Raw genomic sequence first — 21,131 nt, 5'->3', positions numbered from 1 at the left:
GTCATTGCAGGCCACAGAACCTCAGCCACCCACTCCTGTATTAAGCTGTAGCTGAGTTACTGAAATCTTCAAATCATGACAATACTCCTGGGGGAATTGTGTGCCACTGCGTGTGCATAGAATTCATGTCCCCTGCAGATTTCTTTCCTTCCCTGCAGAAAAATGACTTTCTGATGGGTCATGCGCACCTCCCCAGCAGCATGGGCGCATTGTTTCAAGTGCCTAGAGCATCTGATGGAGAGGTAAATCACTTCTGGATGAGGGCGGGGGGCAGGGCTGGGGACACCCTGGCCATTGGCTCTTACCCTGCACCGGGTTCAGCTGCTAGTCTCGACTGGGCTATGGTCAGGGGAGCACAGGACTCCCTCTTTCCCTGCAAGGAACAGCCGGAGCCACTCCCAGAAAACTCCCCCGACTGCAGGAAGCTCCACCCCCTCTTCCTATCACTCAGCTGTGGAGGAAGGGGTCACTATACTGGGAGCTGCTGCTCCCCTGCTCATCCAATCCCCGTACATCTCGACACCCCCATACCCAGACCTCCCCACTGAATCTCACCCTCCCCACACCCAGACACCCCTCCGACTGAGTACCCTGCATCCAAACCCCCATCCCCTGCATCCAGAGCTCTCCTGCACCTGGAGCCTGCCGCTGAGTCCCACCCTCTGCATGTGGAGCCCCTCTTCACTAGACCCCCTTGCCAAGCCCCACCCCACCCTGCACCTGGACCTCCACCACTGCACCTGGACCGCCACCCCACACTCAAACCCCACCCTGATGAGCCCCACTCCCCTGCACCTGGACCACCCCAGTGAGCCCCTCACATCCGGATCCCCACCCTACTGACTCCCGGGCCAGCTCCATCCAGACTCCCACCCCACCAAGTCTATTCCCCTAGCTGAGTCCCTCACACCCTCCCCCCACATCCAGATCCTCTCCGCTGAGCTGCAGCAACCTTCACCCCCCTTTAGAATCCCATTGTCCTGCACCTGGAACCACCCAACGAGCCCCTGTGCATCCAGATCCTCCCTGCACCCCCCACTGAGCCACCCACACCCAGATTGTCCCACACAGAACCCTCTCACACCACACCTGGATCCCCCCACATTAAGTCCCTCCACACTTGGAACCTGTTGGGCTGAGCCTGCCTGCCCATGCCCAGTGAGCCTGGTGCAGGGGGGTAGGGCCCAGGGGTGTTTCTGAGGCAGGCTCAGCCCTTGCACTGTCAGGATTGGGTGCAGCCTCACAGCCGATTCTGTGTCCCAGGGATAGGGGGTGGGCTGCACGGTGATCTCCCACCTTGATGCAGACAGTGGCCTCTGCTCTCCACTGCCATGCTGGAGCCTCCCCATTTGTATATTGACAAATAAAATTTGCAGAATTTTTAACTTTTTTGGTGCATAATTCCCTCAGGAGTAAAGATAATCCACCATTTACACTAGTTTAAACCTGCAAGTGAACCATGCCCCGTGCTGCAGAGGAAGGTGAAAACCCCCCAGGGTCTCTGCCAATTTGACCTGGCGGAAAATTCCTTCCCAACCCCAAATATGGCAGTCAGTTAGACTCAGAGCATGTGGGCAAGACCCACCAGCCAGACACCTGGGAAAGAATTCTCTGTAGTATCTCTGAGCCCTCTCCATCTGGTGTCCCATCCCCAGCCATTTGCTGCTATCCCATCACCAGATATTCACTGCTATCAATCGCAGATTGGCTACATGCCATTGTAGACAGTCTCCTCGTACCGTCTGCTCCATAAACTTATCAAGGTCAGTCTTAAAGCCAGTTAGGTTTTTTTGCCCCCATTGCTCTCCTTGGAAGGCTGTTCGAGAACTTTACTCCTCTAATGATTAGAAACTTTTGTCTAATTTCAAGCCTAAACTTGTTGCTGGCCAGTTTGTATCCATCAACCTGAAAGTGGCTTACCTTCCAGAGGTCCAGAACACTCTGGCAGACCACCTGACCACAAGTGGACCCGTTGTCCAGATGTGTCTAAGGCCATTTTCCAGTGGCAGGGAACTCTCCAAGTGGACCTGTTTGTAACAAAAGAGAAAAAAATAATCTATTTTGTTCCCAGGCAGGTCATGGCCTGTGGTCTCTGACAGATGCTTTTCTTCTGACCTGTTTAAAAAAGGCATGCTGTATGCCTTTCCTCCAGGTCTGCTCTTGCCAAGGTCTTGTCCAAACTCAAGCAAGACTGTGCTCACATTATACTAATAGCTCCAGTGTGGCCTTATCCAAATTGGTTTTCAGCTCTATTGGTCAGCTCTTCTCTGTCGCTTCTGAGAGATGCGGACATGATCTCGCAGAACAAGGGCCGCCTCCTCCATCCCAACTTACTGGCCCTCCACCTGACAGAGTGAATGCTTCATGGTTGACATCTTCAGAATGAGATTGCACTAAAGGAGTGCAGGAAATTCTCCTAAACAGTAGGAAGCCTTCAACTTGATCTACTTAACTTGCTAAATGGAAGAGATTCTCCATTTGGTCTATGCAAATAAGTGTCCACACAGCCCAAGTTTTAATTCCCCATATCCTGGACTTTCTCCTGTTCCTGAAACAAGGACTAGCCTGTAGTTCCATCAGAGTCCACCTGGCAGCTATCTTAGCTTTCCACTATGCAGTGTTATAACCGATCAAACCCCTAAGTCCATCAGATTTCTAAAGGGTTTGGACAGGTCATACCCACAGATCAACTGCCTGATTCCACAATGGAACTTGAATTTAGTTCGAACGGAGTTGATGGTTCCCCCCCTTTGAGCCACTAGCAACTTGTTCCCTATTACACCTATCTATGAAAATGGTATTCTTGGTCACTATTACCTCAGCCAGGAGAGTAAGAAAATTGTGAGCCTTAGTGTTGGATCCTCCTTATACAGCATTCTTCAAGGACAAGGTTTTCCTTCAACCTCATACAAAGTTCCTGACTAAGGTAGTTTCCGATTTTCACATTAATCAAAACATTTACTTACCAACCTTCTTTCCAAAGCCTCATTCAAGTAAGTGGGAAGAGAGACTCCATTCTCTAGATGTTAGAAGATCTTTGGGTTTTTTTATCTGGATTGGACTAGGCCTTTCAGGTCATCCTCACTGCTATTTGTCATGATTTCAGACAGAGTAAAGGGCCACTCAGACAATATCCTCCTGAATTTCCAGCTATATTCATTTATGCTACTGTTTGGCTGATATGGAACCTCCAACTAAAGTGGTGGCTCCCTCAATTAGATCACATGCAGTTTCTGTGGCCTTTCTAGCTTGCGTGTCCATCCTGGACACTTGTAAGGTGGCAACCTGGTTTTCAATCCACACATTTACCTCCTGCTATGCCATTGCTCATCTGTCTAGAGATGATGCCTGATTTTGATAGGTAGTCCTACAATCCCTATTCAAGTAGAGTCTAAACCCACCTCCACCTCGAACTGCCTGTGAGTCTCCTACAATGGAATGGACATGAGCAATCACTTGAAGAAAAAACAGTTACCTACCTTTCCATAACTGTTTTTTCTTCAAGATGTGCTGCACATGTCCATTCCATGACCCGCCTTTTTTCCCCTCTCTATTGGAGTCTTTCTGGTAGGAAGGAACTAAAGAGGGTTGAGGCCAACGTGGCCCTTTATACCTGTGTGCAGTGGCATGAGACATCAGAGGGCAATCATGCTGAGTGGTGGGTACTGCTGAGGGAAAAATCTCCAACAATTGTACACGAGGTACGCACATCTACAGTGGAATGGACATGTGTGATACATCTCAAAGAACAGTTAAGGAAAGTAGGTAACCGGTTTGGGGAGAGGGTTGGTTTTTGTTCTGTTTTTTTGTTTGTTTTTACAACTGACTAGATTTTTATTTTGACAGTGTCAAAATAAATCAGTCGCTGGAATTCTTACTGGTTTCAAAATAGTTTATTACATGTTCTATAACATCTTTGATCCTTTACAGAAAATAAAATACAAAACAAAAGCAGTTAGGTAAGTGCTAAACAAAATAAGGACAAAGGCAACAAGTTTGAAATGGGTAAAAGTTTATAATAAGCACAATTAGTCTGTGGAACTCATTGCCACAAGATTACACAATGGAGTCTTGGTCCATGACTAGGTCTCTTAAGTGCTATAGTAGTAATAATAATAATAATAGTAAAAACAATAATAACAACAACATTTAGACCAAGAACTTAGAAGGATGCAAATCAAGGAGATAGGGATTGTGAGAACATTAACTATTATATTTGATAGACTTAGAAAAAAGTTTGGAAGAGATATAAACACTCAAGCTTCAGGGCATAAACCAACTCTATCTAAGAAGATTAGAAAGAAACTTTCCCTGTGAGTTAGCCATTTAATAATTTCCCATTTTGGGTTTCTTGCATTTGTGTGTATCAGACAGAATACTTGGCTAAGTGGACCATTAGTCTAGTGTTGGTATGACAATTCCATTGTTTCTATTTTTCATCCTTTTTATATTTCCTGCTTTTGGTAATATTTGTCCATAGCTTTAAAGTTGTTTAAATATAGATCATTGTTCTGATGAATTTTATTTAATATTGTGATGTTCATGGATTAATGTTTTTTTAAATTCAAATGGTAGTTTTAAAAAATATAAAAATTGTAAATGTGAAGCATGGACTCTTATTTTCCTTTCTGTAGGCCTGGATCCTTAAAATATTAATGTTCAATTATTATTTTGACATGCTGCCAAAATTGTCCTCGGGAATGCAAGCAAGAGAAGGGAAATGACAATATGACAGTTTATAACTCAGCCAGATCTGAATGGAAGTTAATGGAAGAAGCAAAAGGAATTTCTGTAGAGCTTTGTCCTTACCAAATTTCAAAGGCCTGCTACAAACAATGGAGATGTTAGTTTCTCTTCCCCCCCCCCCCCCCCAAAAAAAGTCACAAGAATCTTTTATAATGGAAACTATTAAGCAACCTAAATATGGGAGCTGCTCCCATAATACTTAGCGAAAACAATAGAAAGAACTTGTAGTTCCTGAATACTTTGTTCATTTTTAGATCACAATCGTGTACATGCCACAGATGTTCTTCATGCAGTATGGTATCTCACAACACGGCCCATTCCTGGGTTTCAGCAAATTCACAGTGACCATATAATGGAAAGTGACCTGGGTATGTATCAATATTAATTTTTATTTTTCTATCTTCAGTAAGTTTTTCAGAATATTTTAATCAAACTAGAATAATTACCATGGATAAATTGAACAGTAATCTGAAAAAAAATGCATAGTTCTTAAATATTTTAAAGTTGAAAGATAAGACAGTAGCAATATATGCCATTTGCAAGCAGTATGTACCTGATTTTAGGATAATTAATTGATGGAATAGTTGCTGATATGCTTGGTTCTTGAGCTAAGAATACTGTTTCACTGAGATAAGTTTCTTTTTCTGAATGAGACCTATATCTTCTGCTGCAGTCAGCATGTTTCTAGTAATTGAAATACATTAGGCTAATATTTCTTTCTTTAATTAGTAAATTAAACATCTCAAACTAAAAATACCTAAGATTAAACTATTTAACATAAATGTAGCTCTGCTTAATGGTTCCAATGTAAAAATAAGATTGTCCTGAACAACCGAGGGTCTTATTTTACTTAGTATATACATATATTTATCTTTTCAGTGAAGGCCAGGAAGAATCAGGGATGGTAAATCCAGAATTTGAAGTACTTTTGTTTTTCTAAATATGTTTGGCAAGTCCAAATAATCCTTTGTACTGTGTGTTTTTCAAGCCAATTTTTTATTGTACTTGTTTAAAGAAAAAAACCTCAGTGGCAACACTCCTGGAGAAGTCCTACATCATAATAACGAAACTAATAATGGCTGGTTCTTCATAATAGATCTCAAAGGGTCTTTACAATCTTTTAATGTATTTTTCCCTTACAACATCTCTGTAAGGTAGAGAAGCACTGTTATTCCCATTAGAGATGCTAAGCGACTTACCTAGAATCACATAGGCAGAACAGAGAATTGAACCTAGGTTTTCCATTTCCTAAGCAAGGGCCCTAACCTTTGGACCATCCATCCTGCAAGTACAGTGGAGTAAAATGCATCTGTAATCATAGGTTTATAGCATCCAAGTTATAAACAAGTGTGTGAAAAAGTCAGATTAATAAAAGTACTGTTATATTCTCTTAGGATTGTGTGATCACATTCAAACACTGAATATTTATCAGATCCAGCAGATCTTTGAAAAACTTCTTGAATGTGCCATTGCAATACTGTCTGCATAAGCCAACCAGTGTAAATGTCTATAGAATGGGAAAGTGGTGATTTTTTTGGTATGTAATGTGTATTGAATGGGATAAACATATAGAGATATCTAATATTTAAATATAGTGCAACTTTGCTTCTAAGTATTTAAATCCATAGAATACGCTTGGTAAGGTGCCAAATATGTGTGTTTTACAAAGTGCTGAAATATAAAGTTGCTTTTGTGAAACTTGAGAAAAGGATATTGCCCACAGATTTTTATAGTTGCACTCATACCTAGTGCGGAGATAAAGGAAGAAGGAGGCACGCGTCAGGACCCTGGGTGATTGCTACTTCCCACCACCCAACACAGATGTAATGAGGTTGAGTAGTGCCCATATAAGAAAAATTAAAAGTACTGATTATTCCTCAAAAAAGGTTTTTAATGACTTTTGACTATAAAGGCAACACAGACAAAATAAGAAAAGCAAGAATAAAGACCAACACTGAATAAGGATTAATATAAATGGCAAGTTATACTGAAGACAAGCACAAGTACATGTAAAGTTATTATTCATCAGCTACTTACTACTATTCTTAACACTATAGTATCGATACAGACTTGAGATCAATTCAGCTCGAGCAACCAGACTTCTTTACTCCATAAACTTATACTGCATGCAACCAGACTTCTTTACTCCATAAACTTAGCCTGCATTCATCTGAAAATACGTTACCCTTCAGTCAGCCGTTTTCCGCTCTGGCCAGGTACAGACGGTCGAGAAGTGCACGCCCCTTCAGCTCATGGGATGTGTGTCAAGTTTCCTTTATGACCGAAACACACACACAGTCCCATGCCTTCATACTTTTTATCTGATCTGTCGGCCATGTCTTAAAACAGACCAACCAATATGGTCAGCCAATTCTTTAATGTGGTTAGCGTTGTCGCTTTGACGTATAATTTATGCTTATTTCCTTGTAGCCAATTGTTTTAAATGTGGGTTAGACAAGCTGTGCCCGGGGCACAACTTATCTCGCTTTATAGGAGTTAGCATTCTGTGTTATCTGGTTGCAGCGCGTTTTGACTACAATTCATAGCTTACTTCTGCAAAGTTTGCCCTTTTTACCTCTGCAAAGCGTGCCCTTTTTACCTTTGAAAAGCGGAAGTTTGAGGCCTAATATTGACAATACCTTTGTTCATTTTAAGCTTGGCAATACTTCTGTTCACAGATTAATCACACCTAGATGTACAGAGTAGTATCCTGGCCTGTTTGAAGTCAGTAGTTGTTTTGCCATTGACTTCAACAGGACCAGAATTTCATCCAGAAACATGAAGGCCAAAAGGGACCTTGTGATGATCTAATCTAACTCTCTTTGGAACAGCCAACCCCCACTTCCTGGCAAACATCTGGCTCCAGTTTCATGGGATTGTAGCCAGGACTTTCTGGAGAAAGATAGAAAATGGCAAAAATATCTTCCCTCCCCCAAAGTAAAAAGGATAAAATTATTGTTTTACTGCCCGGCAAGAACAACATGCTCGCGGACTGCCTGAGCAGGGTTTTCTCCCAACAGCACGAGTGGTCCCTGCACAGGGAGGTGGCCAGGTGGATCTTCCTACAGTGGGGTACTCCCCAGGTAGACTTGTTCGCCACCGCCCAGAATCACCAGTGTCCCCGATTCTGCTCCAGAGTGGGAAGGGGCGAAAGGGCAATATCGGATGCGTTCCTGCTCCCATGGTTGGGGGCCCTGTTTTATACCTTCCCGCCCTTCCCTCTGATAGGCAGGGTCCTACAGAAGGTGAAGTCAGACGGGGCTCGGGTTATCTTCATAACCCCGGATTGGGCCCGTCAACATTAGTACGGGACCCTACTGCATCTCTTAGTGGCCCCCCCTCGCAGGTTACCGCTCCGCCCGGACCTCCTCTCTCAAGAGGAAGGTCGTCTCCTCCATCCCAGCCTAGCCCCGCTCCACCTGACAGCGTGGCTGCTCCATGGTTGAATGAGGAGGAAGGGAGGTGTTCTGAGGATGTGAGACGGGTCCTGCTGGAAAGTAGGAAACCCTCCACGCGTCGAACCTACCTGGCCAAGTGGTATCGGTTCTCTAGGTGGGCGAGGGATAGAGGTTCCGCTCCCTCTTCCGCATCTATCCAGCTTGTCTTCGATTACCTCCTGTCCCTTAGGACCCAAGGGCTGGCGCCCTCCTCTATCAGGGTGCACCTGGTGGCCATTTTGGATTTCCACCCCCCGGTGCAGGGCCTGTTGGTGTTTTCACATCACAAGACGTCCCGGTTTCTAAAAGGGTTAGATCGGGCATTCCCTTATGCCAGACCCCCTGTCCCGCTCTGAGACCTAGACCTAGTCCTCTCCCGCCTCACAGGGCCTCCCTTCGAACCCTTGGCCACGTGTTTGTGGTCCCACTTGTCATGGAAGGTGGCTTTCTTAGTGGCTATCACCTCAGCCCGCCGGGTCTCCGAGCTCAGGGCCCTGACCTCTGAACCACTGTATACAGTCTTCCACAAGGACAAGGTTCAGCTCCGCCCTCACCCCGCCTTTTTGCCTAAGGTAGTCTTGGCTTTCCACATGGATCAGGATATTTTCCTCCCGGTCCTCTGTCCTAAGCCCCATTTCTCTAATGAGGAACGCCGCCTGCACATGTTGGATGTGCACAGAGCGCTGGCTTTTTACCTGGACAGAACCAGGCCATTTAGGAAGTCCCCCCAGCTTTTTATCGCATCAACTGAGTGCATGAGGGGACGACCGGTTTCCACCCAGCGGATTTCCCGCTGGATTACCTCATGCATTCGCACCTGTTATGACCTGGCAGGGGTTCCCCCACCTCCTATAGTAAAGGCTCATTCGACGAGAGCCCAGGCCTCGTTAGCGGCTTATGTGGCTCATGTCCCTATTCAGGACATCTGCAGGGCTGCTACGTGGTCCTCTGTCCACACCTTCTCGTCGCACTATGCGATCATCTCCCAAACGAGGGATGATGCCGGGTTTGGTAGGGCGGTGCTCCACCTGGGTAACCCTTAAAACTTTACACTTAAACTCCTACCCGCCTCCATCAGGTATAGCTTGGAGTCACTTATCGTGGAATACACATGAGCAATCACTCGAAGAAGAAAGGACAGTTACCTGTTCTGTAACTGGCGTTCTTCGAGATGTGTTGCTCAGGTGTATTCCACATCCCGCCCTCCTTCCCCTCTGTCGGAGTTGTCTGGCAAGAAGGAACTGAGGGTGGGGGGAGCACGCAGCCCCTTTTATGGCACGATATATCGGCACCACTTCAGGGGTCACAGCGGTGCTCCCCCACTACGGATAGTGCTAAGGGAAAAACTTGCAGCACCAGTGCATGTGGCGAGCACGCACACCTATAGTGGAATACACCTGATCAACACATCTTGAAGAATGCCAGTTACGGAACAGGTAACTGTCCTATCCCCCTTTTATTATGAGGTGTTGAAAAGACACACATTATAGCATCTTATGTGAAACGATAGCAACTTAAGACAGGAAAAAATTATGTGGAGAGTTCCATATCATACAGATTTCCCTCTTCTGGCTGAATGGGGGGAGGAATCCTCCTCTGCAGTTTCTCACACTTCCCACAGAGGCCTCTCCATGCGTTTGGGGAGGCCAGGGAAGAGTGGACAGGCTGGGGGAGGGGAGAATGTAGGAGTGGCATATTGTTCTCCTTTTGGGCTTGCTGAGTTTAGGGAGGAAAAGTAATACCCACCCCTACTGTGGTAATTCCTGTTTTAAGAGGGAGAAGTCCCAGGACTGCTGATGGCAGCTAGGTAGGGTGGGGTGTGGGGAAAGAGGGATGCGGGGAACACATGCTGAGTGACTCAGTGCCAGTGGGGGAAATAGCCTCCTTGTGGATCTTCGGGATCTGTGGAGTTTGGTCCAGACCTGCATCTGTTCACCATGCTGGCAAACTCCCCCTCACAATGAAACCGGTTTTGAGGTGGTAAGTTAGTGGGTATGCCTACATAGAAAAAGCTGAACATGGGCTAGCCTACCAGAGCCATCTTGAATCCAGCTGGTACAGGTAACAAAGCATTGAAGAACACAGCACAGCATGAGCTTCAGCGTGGGCTAGTAAGCAGAATACATACATAGGGTCTATGCTGGGCTGGTACTGCCATCATTGAATTCTGGGTGATTGAGGGTGCCCTGGTAAATAACATCCCAGAAGTCTGGCAAATGAACATCTGAAGAAGTCTGTGGAACCATAGGAACCTGTAGGTCAATATAAGATGATCAATATTACTGTTGCTTGATACTCTCTTATCTTCATGGTTACCATGGCAATCAGATTTAAAGAGGAAAGGCATAAGCCAGAAGATCAGTCAGAGGACTATCAGTGTATCTGCTCTCCAAGCATTGGTGTGATAGTGCCAGGAGCAGAACTTCGATAACTTTTTTCTTGAATCAGTTAATGAAGATGTTCATGGAAGGGAGTAACCACTAGAGCTGGTCAGGAATTTTTGAGTCATTTTTCATTGAAAAATCTAATTCATGTAAACTGAAAACTGTTCATGAATCAGTGTCAGCTTCGACAAATCTCCCAACTTGAATTTTTTTTTCATAATTGTCAAAATGTCAAAACAAAAAATTCTGGTTTTCAAGTTTGAAATGACTTTTCATATAGAAAGTTAAGCTACCAAGAAAACAAAACATTTGAAAATTATCAAAACAAAATATTTCAGTTGATCCAAACTGAAAAGCTTTTCCCTTTTTAAAATTTAAAATGTTCAAGATTTTGACTCTTTGTCCCAATTAGGCACAGAAAGTTTTTGAACTCTCAAAAAATTCTAGAAACAGGAAAATAGTTTCCAGCCCAGCTTTAGTAACCACATCTTTGGTAACTCAATGAAAATCCTTTTATTTTTAGTTCTCCTGCATCTGCTTAGCCAAGTGAGCCTCATTGTTGTTTTTACCTTGGACACATGTGACCTTGACAGATCCTGACATTCCAGGAGTAGCGGATCATAATCTCTTACTTCATTATTTTAGGCCTTCATGCTGTGGCCACCTTGCCACCTGGCTTATGTTGTCATTTTCTGTGTGTGAAAGTGGCTTTTATCGTGTACTAATTTGAATCACTATTGGGCCGAGACTTGGGTGCTCAAGAAGTTCTCAATTAAATTCTGCATCTTCTGGGATCTTTCTTTGAGCAACAGACCAAAAACAGTTCTTTGTCCAAAGCAGAGGTCCCAGACAAATGAGTTGTTGCAGTTGGATGGTGCAACATTTCTAATAACTGATCATGAAACAGTGATTCTCCAAGGCTTGGTCTACACTAAACCCCCAAATCGAACTAAGGTACGCAACTTCAGCTACGTGAATAATGTAGCTGAAGTTCGAAGTACCTTAGTTCGAACTTACCTCGGTCCACATGCGGCAGGCAGGCTCCCCCGTCGACTCCGCGGTACTCCTCTCGCCGAGCTGGAGTACCGCAGTCGACGGCGAGCACTTCCGGGTTCGACTTATCGCGTCCAGACAAGACGCGATAAGTCGAACCCAGAAGTTCGATTGCCAGCCGCCGAACTAGCGGCTGGGTATAGACGTACCCCAAGTCTTGCATAATCCTGTGGGTCTGAAGAGCATATGTTTCAACAAAAAGAAGAACAGGAGGACTTGTGGCACCTTAGAGACTAACAAATTTATTAGAGCATTCTGTTTCAACAGAAGGTTGTCTTGGTAAAATGCTTTTCCCACCCTTGTTTGACAAGCCTCACTCTCTGTTTGAGTGCCACACTTCCAAGTTTCAACTTCAAGAGATAGCATTCCACATGTAATAAAAGTGCAAGAAATTCAGTCTAACTAGAATGACTGAACTGAACTTTATAAGTGGTCGTTAATGTTAGTCATGGCTGTACAGTGGAAATAGTGCTGTAATACTCGCTTTTAGGATCACAGGCATTTAGTGAAACACTGCAAGTACTGATTCCAGCACACACAGGCAAGACAGAACTTCTGCTCAACCCTCCCCCACACCCCCCATATCAAATACAACAATATAATGACATACAAGACATTGTAGCACTAAAATAAAGATAGAGAACCATCTACTAGTGGCGGTGCTGTCTGCACTAATCTGCCTGTACTATAACTTTTCCCATCTAGTTGAATAAGAATTTAAAGTGGTAACACCAAAGGAATCCAGGTGGTCTGCCATCTTTGCAGTTTCTGTGTTGGTCTGCCTGCTCAAGTCTTTTATTCAATCACGGAGACACCACTCGTAGTTGGATATTGATTATCAATGAATGCAAATAAATTAGGCCTATCCATTGTGGACATATTTTCTGTTGAAGACTGCAGTGTGTTGAGGGCCTGAGGACACTCTGGATATTCTTTCTCCATAACATGTCTCCCGTTACAAGCCACAAGAAACTGCTGGGGTACCACCAAATCCAAGGCCGGTTCTAGCTTTTTTGCTGCCCCAAGCAGCAAAAAAAAGCGCCGCCCCCCAGCCCCCCCACCGAGCGCCGCACCGCCCCCCAGCCGAGCGCTGCCGGAACCCCCCCCCAGAGCGCCGCCCCCCCCTGCCAAGCGCCACGCGCCGGAGGCCCCCCCCCGCGCCGAGCGCCGCGACGACCCCACCGCCGAGCGACGCCGGAGCCCGCCCCCTGCCAAGCGCCGCCGGAACCCCCCTCCAGCGCCGCACCCCGGAACCCCTTCCCCGCCGAGCCCCGCGCTGCGCCGCGCCGCCGGAGCCCGCCCCCACCGGAACCCCCTTCCAGCGCTGCGCCGCGCCGCCCCCCTCGCCGAGCCCCGCGCAACCGGAGCCCGCCCCCCCAGTGCCGCGCCGCCGGAGTGCTCCCCCCGCCGCCCCTTATCAGGTGCCGCCCCAAGCATGTGCTTGGGTGCCTGGTGCCTGGAGCCGGCCCTGACCAAATCCTCCTCTGGGACGGTTGTTGAACACTGTGTTTGCCCTCCACTTTCTTTCAATGAATCTGTGCACCAGTTCTCAATGTACTACAAATGAGCAAGGATAGGTTTTTTAGTTTTTTAATTACCATGTAAAATTCCCTCAAAAAAGGGGTAAGTTTGGGATGTTTTTCCAGTTGGATAGCCATACCTTCTCTTCTTCCTGGATGGGCATGTAATTTTCCTTTTTTCTGGCATCTTGAGCCAAAAACAAGCATGCCAGGGACATCTATTCTTCTGCCTTCTGAAATGCTGTCCTCAGATCACTGATATAAGACTCCACCATGTGTAGGCACAGGAAGCCTTGCTTGTTCTTCAAGTCACAGGGAGGGATGGGTTTGCAGAGTCCAAAAATAATCTCACAAGGAGAGTAGCGGACAGTTTAATGTCAGCTGGTGGTATATGCAAAAATGACAAAAAGTATGTTTGTATCCCAGTCTGATTAGTCTTCACTGACTAAGATGCTAAGCATGAAACCAATGGTGCAGTTTACTCTCTCCACTCCCACATTATTCGCAGGGTGGGTGATACTGGTCCTCACCTTGGTTATCTGGAGTTGTTTGCAAACCTTGTGTAATAACCAGGATTCAAATTACTTACTTTGATTCCTGCTGATGCCACTTGGTTGGGCCAAACTGTAACATTGCATGCTTAATCAAGGCAGCTGTAACTGTTTGAGTCCTTTTATCCTTCAGTGGCTGTGCCACTCCATACTTTGCGAAGGTGTCATACACTACCAGCACATACTGATTTTCAACTGGTGTTTCTCATAGTGGGCCTTCAAGTCAATCTGTATGAACTCCCAGGGCTTACTAGGTTCTAACATTTCTACTAAAAGAGTGCATCTCCTTTCTGATGCTTTCCTTCCTTTCCAAATAAGGACAGGTAAGTACCCCATCCTTAACATCTGCAGCCATGCCTAGCCAAAAAAATCTATTGGATACCCAGCTCAATGTCTCTTCATACACCAGGTGGCCTATTGCTTTGTTGTCATGAAGGCACTCCAGTACTGTTCTCTGAAAACTTGCTGACAAAACAATCCTATTATCTTCATACACCAGCATATTGGTATCCAGATCAATCTCCTGAACTGCATTGAGCTTCCCCAGTCTGTGTCTACTTTGGTAGATTTATTGGTGCACTGAACATAACTTAGGGTCCTTAGGCTGTTCTGGCAAGATGTCCTCACAAGATCAGGTTGAGTCTATTTTCACTGTTCTCACCCAGCTGAGAGCATACATAACCACATTTTGCTTTCCAGGTTTATGGTGAACTGTGAATGTGTATTCTGACAGTTTGTAAATCCTTCTCCACAAACATTGAGTTGTGCTTTGTAAGGAGCCACTACAGGGCACTGTGGTCTGTGTACACCATGAATTGCATACCTCATAAATAGGGATGATAGGCCTTGACATTCCAGTTCTGACACACTAGCCAAAAACTCCCGTTCTATAGTGGAATACTAGGTTTTCCTCTTGTTTAATTTGCAACCTCCAAAAGCCACTGGTCTGTGCCTACCAAGCTCATCAATTTGTTAAAGTGCAAATCTGACAGCAATCTCTGAGGCATAACAGGTTACTACAAATGCATGGAATGGATCTGGGAATTTAAGCACAACGTGATTTAGATGTCCATCCTGCTTTAGGGTATTACTCTGTCCAGACAAAGTCGCTCTTAGTCAGCTGATATAATGGCACTGCCTGCTCTGTGGTATTTTTTTACAGTACTATATTGTCTTCTGGCACTACCAGCTTTCCTGTCCTTATTTTGCTAACTGTTATAAATGTTGGATTTGTTATGTCTTCTGGATTGTGTCTTGGCTGCTGGTTTTTCTCTTTCTTAACTGCTGGATCTTATTCTCCTTGCTGCTAGCTATCCCATCTCCTGACTATGTCCTGGGGCTTTTCCAGTGTTGTGAAGTTTCAGCCATTGGGAGAGTAGATTTGGAACTTACATTTTCAAACCCATCTGACCAATGGCATTGTGCTTTGTGCATGCTGATATCAGCACAATGAATAATACAGTAATCAAAATATTAACAGCAGCAGTGATTTGATGTCAGTATGCTAAATGTTGCTAGTTGGAAAATAAAATAATGCCATTTTAGCAAGTTTGTAAAAGCACAGAATATCAATCTGTATGTCTGAAAGTATTGTACAGAGACTACTGCATTCTGATTAAAATAATTGTTTTCATATACCCCTATGCATACATACCATGTGTATATATATATGTGATCAATATGCAGCTAAATATGTATAGTAAATTCAAAAGCAGAGTTGTTCTCTCAAGGTGTCATGAGTTTCATTTAGATTATTGAAAAAATAGCTTAATAATATTAATACATTCTTAAAATATTATAGATAATGAACTATCCATTTTAGCTTTCTAGGGCAGGGGCGGGCAAACTTTTTGGCCTGAGGGCCACATTAGGTTTCTGAAATTGTATGGAGGGCCGGTTAGGGGAGGCTGTGCCTCCCCGAACAGCTAGGCGTGCGCCCCCCCCCCCCCCCCGGGACTCCTGCCCCATCCAACCCTCCCTGTCCCCTGACCGCGCCCTGCTGCCCAATCCAATTCTTCCTGTCATTCCTGACTGTCCCCCGGGACCTCTGCCCCATCCAACCACCCCTTCTCCCTGTCCCCTGACCGCCCCCCGCCGCCCCATCTGCGGGGCTGCGGGGGAGGGGGCGGGAGCCAGCCTCCCAGGCCAGGAGCTCAGGGGCCAGGCAGGAGGGTCCCTTGGGCCGGATGTGGCCCACGGGCCATAGTTTGCCCACCTCTGTTCTGGGGGGGGGGTATAATAGAGCTGATCAAAAAGGGGGGAGCCCTTCCTTTGAAAATTTTTGAGGTTTTGCAAAATGTTAAAACAGAGAAAATGTTTGCAGAAATGGATTTTAAAAGAAAAATTCCATTTTGGGGAGCCTAAATGGATTTTTTTGGCTTCTTGGCCTCCCTAAGGGAATGTTCTTATTGATTTCACTGACACTGAGAAGAGCCTTCCAGCCCCACTGCCAAAGAGGCAGAGAGCCTGGCTATTCTGTCTTCCCACTAGCCACCCAACCTCTGGGAGCCAGAGAAAAAGTGATGTTCCCTGGAGCTATAGAGGTAGGGAGTCCGAATACCCTTCTCTGTCTCTGGAGCTAGGTGAGAAAGTGGTGTTTGACAAAAACTTCATTGAATCTGTACTAGATTTAGCAAATCATTTTGTTCTATGAATCAGTATTTTCTAATGAAACATAGTTTGGAAAATTTTCAATCACTTCTAATATATAGTCTAAATTGTATAAATCTAATAGGCTTTTTTTAGTAGCTGTGAATTCTAGCTTCTGTTCACCCTTCTAGCTCTTTCTACACCTTTAACAACAGTGAATACTGATTCCCATACTTTTAAAGTATGTAGCAGTCATATCTGATACTTAGATTCTGCATCTTACTTACCATTTTTGTGAGCTTTTCTAATCTGAGATAATGAGAAAAAACATTGTTTTCTTTCATATCAATATATCTCACTCAATCTATTTATAAAGAATGTTTTTTAAAACTACAATATAGTTGTATGTCTTCTCTGTAGGACTAAACAAACACAAAGTTGAGAGAACATTCCTGCCCCCAAGATCTTATAATCTAGTGTAAAGCCTGATGGTAAATTAGTGATGTGGGAGCTGAAACTGGGACTGGCCCAAATATTTGTTTGATGGGAACAACTTTTAATCCTTGCTGAGCTGAACAAGATTCAGACTGGTGATCTACAGTTGAAAGGCTCCGTACCTCATTAACAGTGCCCCAACGCATCCATTCTTCATAATCACTAACATTACACCACTTGAGAATGAAGCTTGCTTTCTGGAAAGATATATTTATTGTTTTGTTTGTTTGTTTGAATTTACACAGGCAAAGTCTTCCACTCAGCACATGGGCAAAATCTCCCACATGTTGCTCTCAGTCTCAAAAAAACTGTCTGCTGCACCCTTTACTTAAGAGGTGTCTCCCATTAACCAAAATATAAACACTAAAAATGCAACATCCAAATTCACTTGTAAATATCCTTTGCAATATAATTATACTGTACAATAAAACAATTGTAATTCTCTATAATTACTCCAGTGTCCTTTACACTAACTTGTACACATATATGTATCTATTTTTTCACCTCCTCCTGGGTCATTAGAAGGATTTAAATCTACAAGTTTCAGATCCCCCGCACAGACCTTCAGCTGTAGGAGAGGTGGTATAACGGGTGAGAGGCAAAGAATGCTACTGTCCTTTATGTGGATCAGCTCATACAGGGAGATGCAACAAACACATTGCCATTGGGTCTCACAAGTATTTGAGACAGAAGTTGCACACTTGCTGTCAGTTTTGTTGGTTTACTACTGTTTCAGAGTAGTCTTGGTGCACAGAGCCATGGTTTATTCCCGTTGGTTACAGAAGTATCTAATTTTATTTTGAAAGATTGTGTGGCAAAGTAGATCAGCCTTGGCTCTTTTATATTAGAGAGCTAGATTCTGTTCCTAGCTCTGGCTGAAGTGATCTTGTGCAAGCTCTGATTTACCTTACTTGTGAAATAGGTGAATGATAGTTACTTCCCACCATTGCAGTATGAGACCTTGGCTCATAATAAGGGTAGTGAAGAACGCAGAAATTCTAGCAGGAGTCTAGAAGAGTTGGGGATTCTAGGCTTCCAGTTTAGTGCAGCTTGCTTATAAGCTAAAGAGCATTATGTTGAGGTGTCTCTCCCCTCTCCCGCCCTGCCAATATCTTGTGACAGCCAGAATTTTTGTATCCTTGCAAGAGTTGGAAATGCTGAATCTTTCCTTCTTGAGAAGCTGTATTATGATGATCACTTTACTACAAACTAGCAACATCAAAATCTCTTCTGAATTGTTTATGTAGAAACACATAATAACTAATTGACTGCAATGCATCCAAATATTTATACATTAATAAGCAATTAATTTTAACTGTAAAATATTTTTAAACATTTACTCCAAAATACACAAGGATGGTTGTGAATCTTAATGTAATTCCTAGAATGTGTTGTATAATGAACGTTAATATAATTTTGAAAATACTAATGAAAAAGTTATTCCTGAATAACTTTGTATTTTGATGCTTTCGTTTTTCCTAGATGCAGAGAGTGATATTGCCCCTGGTCAAGTCAGTTATATTTCTTCAAAGAGCTGCTCTATTGTTGATGACAACTATGGATGCATGGCATCAAACATTCCTGCCCTGGAGTTGATGGCTCTGTATGTAGCAGCTGCCATGCATGATTATGATCATCCAGGTCGTACAAATGCTTTTCTAGTGGCTACAAATGCACCTCAGGTAGGAAATATTTTACTGGAAAGCTAAAATTAAAATTCCAGTTTTCTGATACATAAGAAAAATAATGAACATAGATTTTACTCTATAAATCTGCTACTTTTTGTGTAGGCGTTGTTTGCCACATTTGGTAAGACCATTCTTTTCCCTTAATAGGTGAGCAAGGAAACTGCTTTGGGATTACCTTTATAACATCTTTTAACCTGAGAAATCCCAAAGTGGTGTGTGTGGGTGTGTATAAAATCATTTTCAAGTAACAAATTTTGTAAACAATAAAATAAATAAATGCAACTAAGCGAACAATCTGTTACATATAGGGTTGGCCTTTTGACTTGCCAAGCCTATGATTATGGATATTCCAATTTTTTGAAACTTTCTAATGACAATGGTGCTCTTTGCCATTATTTCAAAACAAAACAGCCTAGTCTAGCCTTTTGTGTTGCATAGAAAGCCTTTTAAATGTAAACTGATCAATGAATTTGAAGTGCCAACTGGGGAGATGCTGAAAGGAGAACATAACATGAGAGAGAACAAAGATGCCTTGACTTCTGAGAATGGAGATGAATATGAGAAACTAAGGAAAGGAGATGTTGCTTTTTAAAGAAACTGAAATGCACAATAAAAGGAAAGAGATGAGAGAGAGAGAGAGAGAGAGAGAGAAATAAAACAAATAGGAGACAGGAATAATAAAAGGAAAAAATAATATTGTGGAAGAAAAAGGGGATGAAAAAATGGAAGAAAGGAAAAAGCAAGAAACTTTTAAATTAGTTAATTATATTTATTTGTACCTCCCAAATTTTACTTTATTACCCTGGCAAATGTCCTATAGATCTGTTAAGGAGGTGGGATCAGATTGTTATTTTGAGTACTTACTTTGTCCAACAAGAAATTGAAGAAGAACATTTTGTTTTAGAAAGTAGTTTTTGTTCTAAACGTTTGGTTTTTGACAGGTGAATGCATCCAAAAAATTATTCCCTTAATAACAATCAAATATCTCCTTATTTTTAACTGTGTTTCGTGGAGATGAAAGAAACATGTTATACTACTTAGTTTGCTTTTGAACTACAAACAATACGTTATATTTTGATTTATATATGAAGTGATTGTACACTATGCCAATTTTGATTAAGTAACAAATTCTGTTTTCTGTTATCTGTGTCAGTCCAAATGCCAGGGCATAATTTTTCTTGGCCAGCACATAGAGACAATACACTGTGTCTTTTTGCTGATGTCATTGCCTCTTATATTAAGAAACTTGATGTCTCCCAGGCTCAGTTGTTTAAGGCTTGAACAGATCAAGAAAACAGTATTACAGTATTTGCCATCTAATTTAGGGTTACCATATTTTGTGCCTCCAAATGGAGGACACTCCACGGGGCCCCACCCCCACCCCAAAGTCTCCGCCCCCTCCCCTGCTTCCTGCGAACATTTGATTCGCGGGAAGCCTGAAGCAGGTAAGGGGGAGTGTGGGGGGAGGAGGCGCGGCCCAGGCTGGCCCCCCCGGCGGCTCCAGCCTGGGTCGGCTCGGGCCCTGGGGTGACGGCCCCAGCCGACCACCCCCGGCCCGCCCAGCACTGCCAGCCCCCGGCAGCCCGGCACACCTCCTGGCCCCGCGACCCCGGCTCCCGGCCCGGCCTGGCGACCCCGGACCGGCTCCCGACCCCGGCTCCCGGCCCCCGGCCCGGCCTGGCGACCCCTGCCCCGCGACCCCGGACCGGATCCCGGCCCCGCGACCCTGGACCGGCTCCCGGCTCCCCGCCCGGCCCCGCGCCCAGCCCGGCCCGGCACTGCGCCCCTGGACCCCGGCCCGGCACCGCGCGCCCAGCCCGGCTCCCGGCCCGGCACCATGCCCCCGGCCCCGCGACCCCGCACCGGCCCCGGCCCCGCACCGCCGACCCCAGCCAAAGAGGCCCCGGCCGAGCCCTCCCTCCCTCCCGATTTTCCCGGACATGCCCGGCTTTTGGGGATTTCCCCCCGGACGGGGATTTGAGCCCCCAAAAGCCGGACATGTCCGGGAAAATCCGGATGTATGGTAACCCTAATCTAATTGGACAGACAATGAAAGAACATCAAATTTCATACTCTCACTTTTGGGATCAGTAGCATATTAGCTTTTAGTAGTAGCCACAGTTCACATGAAAGTCTCCTAATACTTTATTGCATATAGGTGTATATATATATGGCATATATACTAGGCCACACCTGTGTCAGGTCCAGCATAGCTGATTCCCCCACGGAAAGGGAATGGGACAACTTCTTGTGGATGTTGATAGATATTTCTACAGTGGGATCTTCCATCTTAGAAAATGTAGACATCCTTCAAGTCGGTTTAAGCAAAAAGAGAGTCTCCCAAGTACACTGTAGCAGTAGGGAATTTGGGATCCTGGCAAGCCAAAGTAGTCCCTCTTCCTCCAGAAGCTCCAGAAAGTTATCTGAAGAGTGTATTTACCCCAGCTTCAGACTTTTCAGACACTCCCCTCTGTGTCTTCATCCTGCAGCCTGAACATAGTATGACTCAGTTTGTATCCAGGAGCTAGATTCTTGGAACAGATCATATTGTAAACTTCAGATAGGGATTTTAGGATGTTATAATTTTGAATTCTTTTTTGAGTGATTGTCTATACGTATTCCACTCTTGGTGTGCAGATGTAACCCACACACTTTCTGGGTGTGGTGT

The 21,131-nt window shown here is 44.5% G+C and overlaps 1 protein-coding gene across 2 annotated transcripts in view; it reads left to right on the top strand.

Moving 5' to 3' along the window:
• The window catches only part of PDE3B (phosphodiesterase 3B), a 286,919-nt gene that overhangs the window by 248,362 nt on the left and 17,426 nt on the right, over positions 1 to 21,131 (top strand). For both annotated transcript variants that reach the window (XM_065592128.1, XM_042858840.2), the window contains 2 exons: positions 5,001 to 5,114; positions 18,258 to 18,457. In XM_065592128.1, the coding sequence (XP_065448200.1) occupies positions 5,001 to 5,114; positions 18,258 to 18,457 (314 nt within the window). The remainder of the gene's footprint in view (positions 1 to 5,000; positions 5,115 to 18,257; positions 18,458 to 21,131) is intronic.

The sequence above is a fragment of the Chrysemys picta genome, chromosome 4 (genome assembly GCF_011386835.1).
Source record: "Chrysemys picta bellii isolate R12L10 chromosome 4, ASM1138683v2, whole genome shotgun sequence".
Lineage (NCBI taxonomy): Eukaryota > Metazoa > Chordata > Testudines > Emydidae > Chrysemys > Chrysemys picta.
This window is presented reverse-complemented; position numbering and strand designations above follow the sequence as displayed.